Source organism: Plectropomus leopardus, chromosome 10 (assembly GCF_008729295.1).
Source record: "Plectropomus leopardus isolate mb chromosome 10, YSFRI_Pleo_2.0, whole genome shotgun sequence".
In the NCBI taxonomy this organism is placed as follows: domain Eukaryota; kingdom Metazoa; phylum Chordata; class Actinopteri; order Perciformes; family Serranidae; genus Plectropomus; species Plectropomus leopardus.
The window spans coordinates 11,478,632-11,492,992 of NC_056472.1; the positions used below are offsets into that span (position 1 = coordinate 11,478,632).

At 39.1% G+C, this 14,361-nt stretch overlaps 1 protein-coding gene across 1 annotated transcript in view; it reads left to right on the forward strand.

The window, feature by feature from the left end:
- The window catches only part of asic4a (acid-sensing (proton-gated) ion channel family member 4a), a 103,935-nt gene extending 94,523 nt beyond the window's left edge, over nt 1–9,412 (forward strand). The window contains exons 6-10 of the mRNA XM_042494639.1: nt 3,787–3,940; nt 5,643–5,734; nt 5,894–5,973; nt 6,541–6,648; nt 8,646–9,412. Of these exons, the coding sequence (XP_042350573.1) occupies nt 3,787–3,940; nt 5,643–5,734; nt 5,894–5,973; nt 6,541–6,648; nt 8,646–8,786 (575 nt within the window). The 3' untranslated portion in view covers nt 8,787–9,412. The remainder of the gene's footprint in view (nt 1–3,786; nt 3,941–5,642; nt 5,735–5,893; nt 5,974–6,540; nt 6,649–8,645) is intronic.
- The last annotated feature ends 4,949 nt before the right edge of the window (nt 9,413–14,361 follow it).

A 14,361-nucleotide genomic window follows, 5' to 3' on the forward strand; every position in this document is an offset into this window, starting at 1 on the left:
GAATCAAATACTGTGAATACATTCACCCGTCGTGAAAGGTAATAAATTAGACTATCATTTATATATTTATATTTTAAAGATGTTTTGTTCCCGTATTAGACAAAGAATATACGCTACCGTGCTCTTGCATACACATAACCTTATTGTTAGATTTATAAAACAAATAAATCATACATTTATAGCTACTGCTTTCAATGCTCCCTCTCTCTGTTTTTGTCTAGACTGAATGCATTTAGAATTTGGAAACAGAGATTGAGAAGAGCTGTTTACTCTCCTGCATTCATAGCAGAGTCCTACAGACCATTCGACCACATAGGTCATTTGTTCCTACTTTTTATGAAGTGCTTCCTAAATTAGCACCCCTAACAGTGTGGTTAGGTTTAGCTAAGGAATCATAGTTTAGGTTAAAATAATCACTATGTTTGTACATAGCTTAACTTTTATAACATGACAACATGATGTTAAGTATATAATGTATGTAAGTTAAAATAACGTTGACTTTTGGTTTTGTACAGGACATAAACAGCAGCCTCCTCTGCTGAAGGGCTTTGCTGAGTATCAATTCAGATACTTCCATTAATAAACGTTCATGTTGTACACAGTGTACAATATGTACTTACTTGCATAGTGCGCTAATTTCAACAGGGCAGTGTTTCAAATCATCCATGGCTCTTGTGCACTTAACAGAAATGAGGATAGCAATGTTTGACCGCTTTTTCTTTTTCTTAATGGCAAATTGCAACGTTACCTTCAACATTTGACCACGATTGTCACCTGCCAAAATATCTGCCAGCCTGTTAGCTGCCATAATATCTGCCAGTCTGTCAGCTTGTTAACTGAAGGAATACCAACTTCTGCAGCCTCTTCGGCCACCATTTCCATAAGTTTGGTGGTCCCTACCCTTTTGCCACCTGGCCAAGATGGTGAAAGACTTTTTGAGTCTCATGAGTACACCATCCAGGTGCTTATAGTGCGCTATATGTTGCCAAACTTGTCGATTTAAATGCACCTATGCACTATGGAAGAATGTAAATAGAGTGCTGCAGGAATGATTTTTTATTTTTTTTGTAGGACAACCTGGAAGCTAACATCATCCTGAACTTCTCAAGAGAAAAGCCAATGGGATTTTTCCACTGGATTTTGGATTATTGTAGAAAATCAGCTTTGTCCTAAACAAAGGTTTATGATACTTACATGTTTTGTTCAGCACGATAATCTTCAGATATGAACACCACTTTTAGGATTTTCAAAGTGTTTATGTAAATGCAAGAAGCAAACATTTAAAGCAAACATTAGGTAAAAACAAACTACACCTCTGTTGCATGACTTTAGCATCCCCACCACAACAAGGCTGTGAAGTGATGACATTCTGTTGTCTCATTTAGCCACTTGCTGGCAACCGTCTTTTCAAGACACATTCCCGATTGGGAGATTTACTGACATATTTTATGTCATAGAACAAAACAAGAAAATCTCTTAAGCTTGTGTTAACCACAGACCTTATTCAGACACCAAACCATAAAACCCATTCAAAACACCCATTGACTTTGAGACAAGAAAAAAGGGAGTGCTAAAATGTGAAGTAATTTACGGGTTTTAGGACTCTTTCCTGCAGCACTCTATTGAGACACAGCATTCATTTGACCCATTCTTCCACCAGAATTGTTTGCTCTGTATACAACATCACCTAACATAAAAATGGGTCATAATAAGCTGTTTAAAAATGACCTAAGGTATTGTTTTTTGACAGAGTACAGTCTTGTACATGGTGTTATTTGTGGATATGTATTGGTTAATGTGTGAGAAATTCATGCCTGCAGGTTAACTAGGTTCATTGTCTACCTGTATGTTTGGCAGAGCCCTCAGTAGCACTGAATGTTCTCCATCATTTATTCTCAAGACAAATGGTATAACTGAATTACTGCAGACACCACTGCCACAGTTGTTGTCTATTAAATAATCCGGTTAACCTAACACATCGTTGTGTGCATATATCCAGAACGATATTGGTCTGTTAATATCATGTGGTCAGTTTCTAATATGGGAGAGACTCCTGCTTGAGAAGTCTATAAAGCGTGATGTGACCTGACATTTTGTTGCACATTTTATCTGTTAAATGATTTAGCAAACTGTTAATTCCTCATTCTAATCCTGTAATGAATTTGTTCATCCTTAAAATTACCCATACAGCAGGGAGAAACACTAACTACTGGTAATTTTCTGGGCATGGAAGTAATATAATTTAATGATGCTGAGAGCTGGCTCCTTCTTCTCACTAAAAATACACATTTTACCCTTCAAAAACCTTTATTACTGCACCGAAAAGCCACACAGAGAAAAGGCCTCATGGTCTACTGTCTACTGGTGTGCACTTTTGTTGCACTACATCAATTGCACTTGTTTGTACTTACACCATGGCCACTTCCTGCAAGGTATTTGTATTGTGAGAAATGTATGTAATGTGTTTCTTAAGTATTGCTGCTATGGTTACCTGTTTTCTAATATACAAAATGGTTCCATCTGAAGAGGCTGAACTTGACTTGACATGTAATTAAAGTGTCCTGATATGCAGTTTTAATGGATGCCTGCCAACCAATCAAAAACAGGCCCTACATTTCTGCGGCCATACAATAAAGTAACAGACAACTGTAAAGCTGCACCCATCAGTATTTTTATTCAAACAATAGATACAATTATTATGTGTAATGTGAAAGGGATCGCACATAGTGACAAACCCACAGATAATTATCGCCTCTGCAGAGCCCCTCAATGCAACAGAGCATTTTAGCATCTTTTGACTAATCGTTAGTTAATTGTTAACTGTTAACTGTTTTCGTTCCCTGCTTTCATCAGCCTTGTTGCCAAACAGGGAGATGGTTTACTTTTTAGAAGTACTGAATCCACTGTGGGCTACCTACCCAGCATCAAACAGCACACAGACAAAGGTCCGTCTTACGCATAGAGCTGCTACAAAGTCCCTTCTTTATGCCACCATTGCATTTTCACATAGAACCAAACAGCGGCGACATCATGCCGCTCTAGTGCATGATTTAAATAGCAAGGCATAATGTTTAACACAACAGCATCGGCTTTTAGTGTAAAACATAACATAGGCTACACACCAGCAGCACTTTCTAAACAATAAGAATAGCATAACATGTTAGTAACAATCATTTATTGTCCCTGTCATATGGCGCCTAATTTGCCTTCTGCATGGAGAATAAAGAGCTCCCTGACCTCACTGTTTTTATCCCAATTTGTGGATGTTTATGACCAATGTTCTTCCTCTTTGATTTAGCTGCTAATTGCTACTAGCTCCTTTATCCTATGTCCCATCCTGCTGGCTGTCCTTTTACACAGACACTGTGTCGCCACTGTTACCACTTCCCTTAAAGGGTCAAAGGCGAGACAACTCTGCAGCCCCCCCTTTTTGCAAACATACCTTTTATGCATAAGGGCATGGTGGCAAAAGAGGCTGAAGTTAGCGACTAGCTGGTGAACATAATGGAGCATGTAGCAGCTAAAGAGCAAGATATTTTCTTCAAGTGTTGGTGGAGATGAAAACAGAGTTTTCAGAATTCTATCATGTTTAAACATGTAATAGTTGTGTTTACAGCATGTTCTACTGCATTTAAGTTAAAAAAAAAAAAAAGCCCAGTGCTTGACACATTTTGCTTGATTGCAGTTTGTTTTTTCCTCCAGATTCTGTGCAGTATCTTGTATGTTTCTCAGGTAGCGTGTTTGCCTGACCCAGTCTGTTAAACCACTGTTTCCATTGTGTTGCAGCACAGCTACAGAAGAACAGTGGGGATACCTGTCCATGCGAGACACCCTGTAATCTCACCCGCTACGGTAAAGAGCTCTCCATGGTCAAAATCCCCAGTAAGGGCTCTGCTCGCTATCTCTCCAGGAAATACGACAAGTCAGAGGACTACATCAGGTACGACAGGAACCTTCAACGAGACTTAACTCACATATGGGCAGTGATGTGGTGCTCAATAAAAAGGGCCGTAAACTATGACCTCCAGTCACTCTACCATAAATATAAACAAACATCAACTGTGTTTTCATACAAGCATCAGTTTATGTGTTGTCTTTGGGTGAATGGTTGATTCTCTTCAGGTGACTTCCTGTCTTTTCCTCCAGCATCACTTTTTAGGGTATCAGATTTTTGTGAAATTAATTAAACAACAATGATTTAAAGACTATGGTCTTTCCTAAGGTACCACTAAAAGGCAACTCCCAAACCAAATTTTGAGTGTGAAATTTTCATAGTAGTTTAGCAATTATAATGAACACTTAAAGGTCCTATTTTATGCTCATTTTTAGGTTCATACTTTTAATTTGTGTTTCTGCTAGAACATGTTTACATTCTTTAATGTAAAAAAAACATTTTTTTTTCTTGGACCGCCTGTTTCGATATATCTGTATTCATCTTCAGTCTGAAACACTTCGTTTTCGTGCATATTTCTTTCGCTCCTCTCCTGAAAAAGCTCAATCTGCTCTGATTGGTCAGTATTTCCTGGTCTGATTTCACAGAAAAATAGTGGATTAAAAACTTCAGATGATCCGCTTAACTTTTGGAGAGCTATGCAATACAATAACACCTCTTGTAGCACCTGCTGCATCATGCCAGTTCCTACTGACGAGCACATAGCCAAAGCATCATGTGACTTATAAAAGCCAAAAAAGTGTTTTCATTGCTGTTTTGCAAAATATAGCTTTTTCTGAAATACCACCTCATGTGAGCGTAAAAACTTTTTTGCGATAAACAGTCTTTTTTTAAATGATGTGTTTCCATTAGGTGTTTTTTATATTTGCAATTTCAGTTTGCCGATAGACAGTTTGTCCGTGCTTCTTTTTAGATAAAAACAAATATCTAAAACGCAAACGCAATCTGCCAACTTGCTGCAACTGATTACTTTTGTTGTGCACTGTGCAACGACCTCCATTTGATTAAAGCGAATCTGCTCAAAACTGGTGGAAACATGGGCTGGTTCTCGAAATAGCACCAAGAGTCCTGAATGGACCCAGTTCAAAATCATGGGCTAATTAGGTAGAAAGGGGTATGGGTGCACTTTTCGAGGTGTATTGTCTGTTCCATCCAGCACATTAATACTGTGTGGCATAATGAACATTGTAACTTCTAGCAACCACTAACAGGGCTTTAACTTTTAATCCTGTTTTACAACATGCATTATGGAACATTTACTAATATTCAGATTATAATGATCTGGATGCACTCAAAAACGTGCTTATACTATCATTCCTCTCAGCGCCTAATAGTCGGGGATATAGTAGAAGGTAAACATGCCTAAACCAAAGAGCTCATGGTGCCTCACAACACTTAATATTACCAGACTTTCTAAATCCAGAGAGATCAGAGACGTGGCAATGACTGAGCATGCTGTCAGTGCTCGTTCTGCTCATCTCAGTTAAACCCTGAAACACCTCATTATCTCACAATCGCTGGTTAGATCTGTGTAAAACGCTGTAGGCCTGACAATCCCATCATGACAATTTACAGCGAGCATAGAGACGACTTGGAACGGTGCCTTTTTTTTTCAAACGATGTTGGACTTGTAGTGATTTATAAAAACAGCACAAGTGCATTTCATTGTGTTTGACACTTGTTTTTCCAGAGACAACTTCCTGGTCTTAGATATCTTCTTTGAGGCTCTGAACTATGAAACCATTGAACAAAAGAAAGCCTACGATGTTGCAGGTTTATTAGGTAAGATTTCTGTCACTTTTTTTCTCTCCTATTTGAATACTTAAAAAGACTTGCAGGTGCAAAGCGAAAGGTGTTGTTATTAAGCTGCACTTACTTTTTGGTGAAAAATAAACTGTTTTGGAATTACTTCCATTCTCTCTAAGTGCTCCTTCTTTTCAGGTGACATTGGTGGACAGATGGGCTTATTCATTGGAGCCAGCATTCTGACAATCTTAGAAATACTGGATTACATCTATGAGGTATGGTGGCTGTGCAAGCCCACACACACATCAGTCAATCACAACGTGAGATCAGTACTAGCTGTGATATAATTGGCAGTAATTAACGGCTATTGTCCTCAGCAAGAAATCTGCTGCAACCGGCTAATTTTTCTATTTAGAAAACACATTTGTGCCATCATTGTTTGTTTTAATTTTCCCCAATATTGACAAAATGTATTTATTTATTTTTAGCGTTCTTATCAAGCGTAATCATTGGAAAATCAGAGGACCAGTGGTGTAAATGTTATCATTTATTATGTGTGGTGAGGAGTTTTATTTGATTTCCAGGCTGGAGAAACTAATATCCGCTCAGGTCTGTGCTGAAGACATGCATGAAATGAACTCCAGTCTCAGCCGGATCCCCTTTAAGCTTTCTAGCCGGCTACCTGCTGACTGCCAAACACGTATGAATATAGCGAAATCAGAGGGAGGGCCTGTAATGCAGACATCACAGTGAATGAACTCTCCACTCCACTGCGTCTCTTATCTCTCTCACTCATCTCTGCTCTTTCACCCTCCCTGCTGCTGTGCTATGGGTGAAACCAGGTGATCAAGCACCGGTTACAACGTCTGCTGAGGCCGCAGAAAGAGAAGAAGAACAAGCAGCAGACCAGCACTGTGGCAACAGTGGGTCTGGAGGAAATGAAAGCAAAGGTACAGCACACACTGTACTGTAACAAATAGCTGCGCTCCTGCAGAGTATACAACTTTCCCTGCAGCACTGTAACCGTATTAAGAAACTACAAGGGAATAATTCAGGGAGAGGCAAATTAATATTTTTCCCACTCCTAAAATAATTAAGAATGTATTGTTCCTAATTAGTCTTAACCACTGTGCAGAGCACATCCTCCCCTGGAGCTTGGATTTGTTGTTGCAACTTTATTGTGCGTAAATCTGAACAATAGACTTCTTGTCTCACCGTGAGCCATAACTGTGTTGCAATTCCACACAACATGCTGTAACTATAACACAATTGTTACTTTTAAACAAGTCAGCCAGAGAAACTGAAAAGACAGGTAATTCCGATATCAGTCATTATTTACAGCTTTGATTGTGTTTGGCTGGTGTGACAGGCCAACATCACATTTCACTTTCCATTGCAAACATAGTCCATCTATTGGAAAATCCATTAGCAATTCACAGAAAATGCATTGAAGCTAACAGGGAACAGCTCTTAATTCATTTAAAATATATACACAAAACTTAAAAAGTAATTTACACTCTGCTGGTATCTTTCTCTTGGAAACCATGGTCAGAGATGCATCTGTGGCCAAGTGTAAGTGTTATACACACCGTCCTACAAATGCAGACAAGATCCAAGAATTTCATTTGACAATTACACTGAATTAACAATGAGCAACACCTGAGAAAATTTCAGCCTCCTACATTTCTATTGCATTTGGACACACAGCGTACAGGGTCACTTCACTGGATTTGTTTTTCTTTCAAGAGATAGCAGAGAGGATCAGTGTCTCATTTAGTACAGAGCAGGAAGCAAGTTTGTGTTTCCTATGATAGCGATGGCACCTCTACTCTGCCTTCCTGTGCCACTGATTGAAAGGCAACAAGTACAAGCCAATCAGAGGGAGTGGAGGGTGGGTCATGCCTTCCCTATCCTAGGAAAATAAAATTTGCAAGTGGGAATAGGGATATGGTTAGTGCAGTTTGGCATAAAGACTGGAAGCAGCAATAAACAGCAACGTTAAGCTGACAAGTCTGAAGAATTCTAATTTGCTAAATGCAGTTTATTTTTTGTTCCAGTCCGTTAAATGAAAATGTAAATAAGACAATTAAGGGGAAATCATGTGCTGTTACTATCAGCGAACAGCAGCCAGTTGCAGTCATGACAGTGAAATTAGCCAGAGATGCTGCATGGTAGTAGCATAGACATTATAAGTAATGGATGAGCTACTGTGACATAAACCACTGGTTTGTGGACTGCTGTTTTGAAGCTTTGAGTTTGGCATTTCGGCCATTGCCACCTTGTTTTTTCTGAGCCACAAGTGACCATATTTGGGTGAGAGGTTGGCGCTGTGGAGGAGCGAGAGGTGGATCTGACTCACAGACAGTCTGTCGCTCTCAAGAGGCCCCACCCTTAAATATGCATAACCTTAAGCCTTAATAAAATGCAAACCGGTAAGTTATATAAACAAATATATTACAGTTGTCATGGATTTTTAAATTAGCTCTAGAGACTAAAAGCGTTTTTTTTTTTTTTTTTTTACCAAGCTGTAAATATGTTTATTTCTGCTCTAAAGTGGGGCATTTCAAGACTGGGCTCAGTGGAGATTTACTGTTTTGGAGCCGGCCTCAAGTGCCCAAAAGAGGGACTGCAGTTTTTGGCACTTCTGCATTAGCGTCATATTTCAGCCGTCATGATTTCATAGTTACATATTACCTCACCTTAAACAGCAAATCTTCATTTTGCATGTAAATCAAATATCTTTAAAGGTGTTGGTTGGCATTTATTTTAACTTTGCAAAGAGCCAGGCGAGCTTTCAATTCTGATGGCATCTTCAGCATGATCAAGGTACCTCAGCAGTGACAGGCTTTTAAATTAAGTAAATTATCATCTGCATATTGTCACATATGACATTACACATGATCTCTCAAGCATGAGATTGACACTAGTGTGTTTGCTGTGTCTTCAGCAGGAGCCCAACGACATGACACGGAGTCACCCAGAGGGGGCGTATGCCAACACAATCCTGCCCAACCACCACCACCCTCACCCACACCCTCACCACCATCACGCCGGGCACCATGGGGTGTTTGAGGACTTCGCTTGCTAGAACCAACCATCGTTTTCAGTCCTGGTGACCGCAAAAGATAAAAACCGTCTGTGTTCAGATCAATAACAGACTGTCGGCATTTCCGTCGCTCCTTTGCTGTCACCAGTGAAAAGCTACAGCCAAAGTCGAACACCAAACTCGTGCTGCTAACAAAGCACTTGTACGTACAGTATGTAGGCACAAATTGGACACCGCTTTTACTTTTTCTTTGTTTTTCTCTCTTCGGATGGGATCCCTTTCAACTTCACCTGAGAATTCAGGCACTTTGTGTTTTCAGGACCAATTTTTGGTACATGATCACGACAAGGGAACAAAAGGAGGACTGCATGTCACCTTGATCCAGTTTATACTCCAATGATTTATTTATTCAGCTAGCATCTCTGATATTTTTTTACCTGTCTGTATCCTTCCATTTATCTCCCCTCCAAGTCCTTCATGGAAGACACACTGTACCATACCAAGCCATCACACAGTCTAAATTATGTAATTATTTAAAGAGATACTATTATCTATATGTTCTATATTGTATACAAGATGAGAATACTTACAGGTCTTACTCGTGTTACAACCATTCATAATGTGAGGGGAAGTATTTAGGCTGAACTGTATGACCTTGGCTTAGAAGATCTAGCAGCATCTTTCCACATGATACACTTTGTCTGGTTTGTGGTTAAGGTGTTAGAGAGTAGCAATGTACCTGTACATAAACTTTAAAATGAGAACGTTCTAAAGCTCTGTTTCAATGGTTGTTGTTTATATTCCGTTAATATATAACTTATATATTAATTTGAGTTATTTATACATTTTAGAAAAAGACTTTTGTATGACAATAGCGGTCACGATTGTAGCAATTACTGTACACTTACAATCTGCAGATATGTTAGACTGCCAAACATCAATACATTTGTCCAGGTGACAAAAATGGACTGTATGGATCATGGCTATTATATCTCTTTATCTTTTTATACGTCCTGCTTTTTTCCAAGACGACACACACATCCTGGATGAGGGCTGGATGATGTTTTTAGTTATGACATGGTTAAATTATCCCTCTTCTTCAATTCATTTCTGCCCACCATCCACTCTTCACTTTGGTTAGCATCATAACTTTAAGCTGACATAAGCAATAAGAAACAGAATTTTATTTTTTTGCAGAGTCATCTCCTTCAGCTTGTGGGGCAGTACCACTGTAAAAGTGTTGCAGCTATTTACAGTGTCAACCCGGCATCAATGTGTGTGTGTGTGTGTGTGAGGTTTGTGTGTGTGTGTGTGTGTGTGTGTGTGTGTGTGTGTGTGTGTGTGTGCATGTCTGAGGTGCGTCTGTTTGCTTGTTTGCATGTGCACTTTAACATTTTGCACACATGACTGAGCACATTGGGCTGATGCGACACGGCCGGGCTGATCCATGAAAAAAAGGGATGTTTGAAAATCGAAATAGTTAGCAAGAAAGCAAAGAGTTTTTATTGCAGCAGTAAGGTTTTTATAAAATATATGTAGAGGTGGGACAGCTCAGAGTTTAATTTAAAAAATGCTCTGGAGGCTGAAATGTTCTTACTGGTTGACTTAATCCTCAGAGGGCGGGACAAAGACACAACAGTTTTAAAGAGCACAAGATAGCAAAGTGGGAATGAAAAATACAAATACAGGCACTTACATCAATTCATCCATAATCATATTTATCATTATAGAGAACCAGCATCCTCACTTGCCGTTATGCACTGCAGTAACTTAACCAGTAACCTCTGACTTCCTATAATCTGATCTTTTATTATCTTGTTAGCCTTCAGTGAAAGGTTCCTCCTTGTGTTATTCTTTACAAACTGAGACAATTTATTTTAAAGGTAACAGCAGTCCTACCTATAACATTAGTTTCCAACCTGAGGGTCCCGATCCCCACTGTGGGTTGCCTAAGCCTTACTGGGGATCACGAGGCCTTCTTGATTTTAAGGGGAGTATGTTTTGTTTGTTTTGTTTTTGTTTTGTTTTTTAAGATTTAGTTTATTATTTAAGATGTAAACTTAAAAGAAATCTCACAGCAAAAGGGTACGGTCAAGACCTGAGCACAAGCTTTACTTACAGAGCCTTCACTCTCCATTTAAGCAGCCGCATCCTGCATTAGAAAAATATGCAGTTCAAACAACTTAAGCGTAAGAAGAAAGACAGAATTTGTCAAAAAATAAATAATTTAAATCAAAACCTACATAATACCAAGTGAGAACTGTATTTAAAAAATCCTAAAAATATTAAGAAAACTCTGATCTCTGGTGCAATTGTCACAGCAAACAAAAGCATCAAAATTGATCCAAATCTTTATTGTACAAAAACTTCCTGCAGTTATTGTGTTAACTATTTGGGTTAGTTGTAAAGTTAATCAGTTGTTCTGTACTATAATTGTTATGCATTGATTATAACATAAAATATCCATACAATGTGTAGCTTAGTTAAGGGTTATCAGTTTGCTCAATGATAGAAAACAGGTCCCTTAAGAAAAAAAAGTCGGGAACCATTGACCTTTAGCATATATGTTATATAACTTTATTATGTAATTTTCATGGTAGGAGAGTTAAGTGGGATAGACAATGGAAGAAGTAGTGCAGATATTGATTTTCTTGCACATTTATGCTCGCTGCAGGGCACTGCTGCTGCTGGTGGTCAAAAGTGTTGTCCAGCTTTGTGAACCACTTTGTAGTTTTTCAGTTGTTTGATCTTTTTTACTTTATTCCCTGCACTGTTTGGCCGTGTGTCACTGCAGATGCTGAGAAATACTCGTCTTCCTTTGTTTTTAATAGTTCCCTCACCCAGACTTCTTTCTCTGCCTAGCAACTGTTTTTTCTTTTTCTTTTAATTTTTTTTAATCATATTATTTGTTCTACTCAATATAGATTATTTGTTTATCAGTCACCATTAACAGTGCTGTTGCTAAACCCTAAATGCACAGCATTTCGTTTCACCTCTTGCTCCAGGACTCATCTACAAAAATGGAAACAAGAACTTGTGCATGTTAAGTTATGTTAAGTTCCTGCAGTGGAAAATGGTTTAAAACAATCTAAGTAACTACAGGCTGGTAATACATTTCTAGACAATTTGGCATGACTTGGCCCCTTGCTTTGTGTCAGTAGAAATAGTTAACTGAGCCTCACAATAGTTTCTTCCTTTCTTACCCTTTTGCCCTTTGCTTCAATCTAATGTTACTTATACTACAAGCACACTTGCATCATCTTTTGCAAATATTTGTTTAGCTTCGCATTCACCCTTATTGAAAGAAGCATTCAGGACTGTGCTTTCAGAAATGATGCAATCCCTGAGATGCGGTCTTTTTTAATTAACTCTCACCCGCAGAACATTAGATGCATTGCTTTATTAGTGCATCATAACTTCTGATGTTGCCCCATCAGCCATTTACATATTTGACAATGCTAGGGTAGAAGAAAGTGATTCACAGGCAGCTGTAACACGTGTGCTAAATCACATGAGAATTGTTTTGATCTTGGTGGAGATGCTGATCGTGTTTCCATCATAGCATGCAGGCAACTTCCTTGCTATAATGTAACAGTTTGGGCTTCAGATCTGTGACATCACATACTGTTTTGTTGCTAATTGTGAACTTAATTTTAAAGTCGAAACTGCACAGAGCCTGCTTTAAGTTCTGACAGGCCTTTGACAATCACCTCTGTGTGTAAATGACAACATTTGACCGGTTAATGTATGAAATGCTTCACATTACAGGATATCATGTTTACAAATGTCGACATAATTTTTCTGTTAATTTAATGGGTGCATTCTGTCGCCGCAGTATCGCCATTCATCGCTTTAGCTCACAATGAGATTCCCCCATCTGTCAAATCCCCTCCTCCTGTCAAGTAATCATGGGCTATACATGGCTGTTTAATATTCATAATCATGTGTCACTTTGACATTTTCAAAAGGTTCCCAATCACAGTCTCTGATGGCATCCTGTACAGGCTATGCATAACAATCTTCTCCTCTGTCATCAATAATTGTAGCCATCCTCAGACAAGTCACACAGGGGCTGGTGTGTTGAGATGAATACTGGGCCGCATTATCGCTGTGGAGTTGTGTTTGAATGGTGGAGCCGGGAGTCGAAAGGCTTTCTGTCCTCAGGATGCTGTGCACTGTAAAACACAACCTGATTACAAAAGCATTTAAAACTACGCATAAGTACACAGCAGCATGCTGTCTGTGTGGGATGCTACAGGACTGGGCGGTGGGCGGCAGGTCTGTACTGTAGCAGATGGGACAACTTCCCTGCTTGATAACATGTAGCTCACATTCCTGGGATTCCTCGAGGCTCCACTCAGAGCTCCCTTGTTGCACAGCTCTTTGGGGCCTACCTTTTTATAGCTCTGTGACATTCAGTCACATGTGTATGTGCTTTTGACTACATTATCCGTACAAAATCAATTTAATCTGACCAGCCACTGATGTTAAATTTAGAATATCTGATGTTGACCTGATTTTTTTTAGCCACTTATTTTTAGCTGACGTCTGAGAGGTCGTCTGAGAAAAAAAAAAAAAAATCAGAGTGCAGGGCGACACAAGCAGCTGTCAGGAATTCCTCAGAAGAAATTCCATCGCATATCTGACAGACAAGGAAATGGACCATCACTGCAGTAAAAAGGAGTGCTTACATTTTGTACAGATGTGTGATCTTGTGATTATTTCCTCTGTTAGAACACATTTTATAAATGTTAAATATGGTAATTACGATAACTATTAAAGTTTAGATTGGTAAAACCGGTGCCTCCTAAATCAAGAGCCCAATTCACTCTGTAACTTGTCTACTTTTTCTTCACAACACAGTCAAAGTGTTTTTCAGTTTTGCCCCCCAATTTTACAACCTTTTTACCAGAATTGCTTACAAAAGACCAACAGCATGTCAGAGGTACATTTTGGGGAGACAACATGGGAAAACTCAGCAAGTCTCTAAGGAAGTGTCATTATCTAGTGAGGAGAAGTGATTTCTTGACCATTCTTCTTAATATCTAGCAATTTGTGTCATTCTGCTTCTTAAAACGCCCTCCAGGTAAACCCAAATTGTCGTGGAAACTCAGAACTCCAAGTACCAGCTTCTAGGGAACAACTGCGTCTCTGTGTGGGAGGAGAAAGTGCTGGGATCGAACGTAAAACGAAGTACAAAATAATGACTTACAATTAACTCCCAGCTGCTCTGTAGTTATGTGGTTTTACAGCATGCCTCGGGGTAGTGCATATAGACCCCTGAAATAACTAAAGCTGTAATTAAGGTCGCAACGTTTTCCCTGTTTTTACCCAACCCAGACATCAGGAATACCTCGGGTCGGACATGAGCAGGAATGTTAACTGCAGTCCCACTGAGCACACACCGGGAACATGCAGACAGCTACGTTTTGTTAGAAATGTAATTTCTAAATGTTGTTCAGTATAGTGCTGCTCACCTCAGCAACTGGCAGCCAGGACCTGAGCTGCAGACAGAAAACACACTCTTCTGCTGACACCTAAAGGACAAACTGGATTTTGTAGCTGCAATACAAAAATGACCATTTTGACCATCTTCAAAAAAAAAAAAGAGAAAATA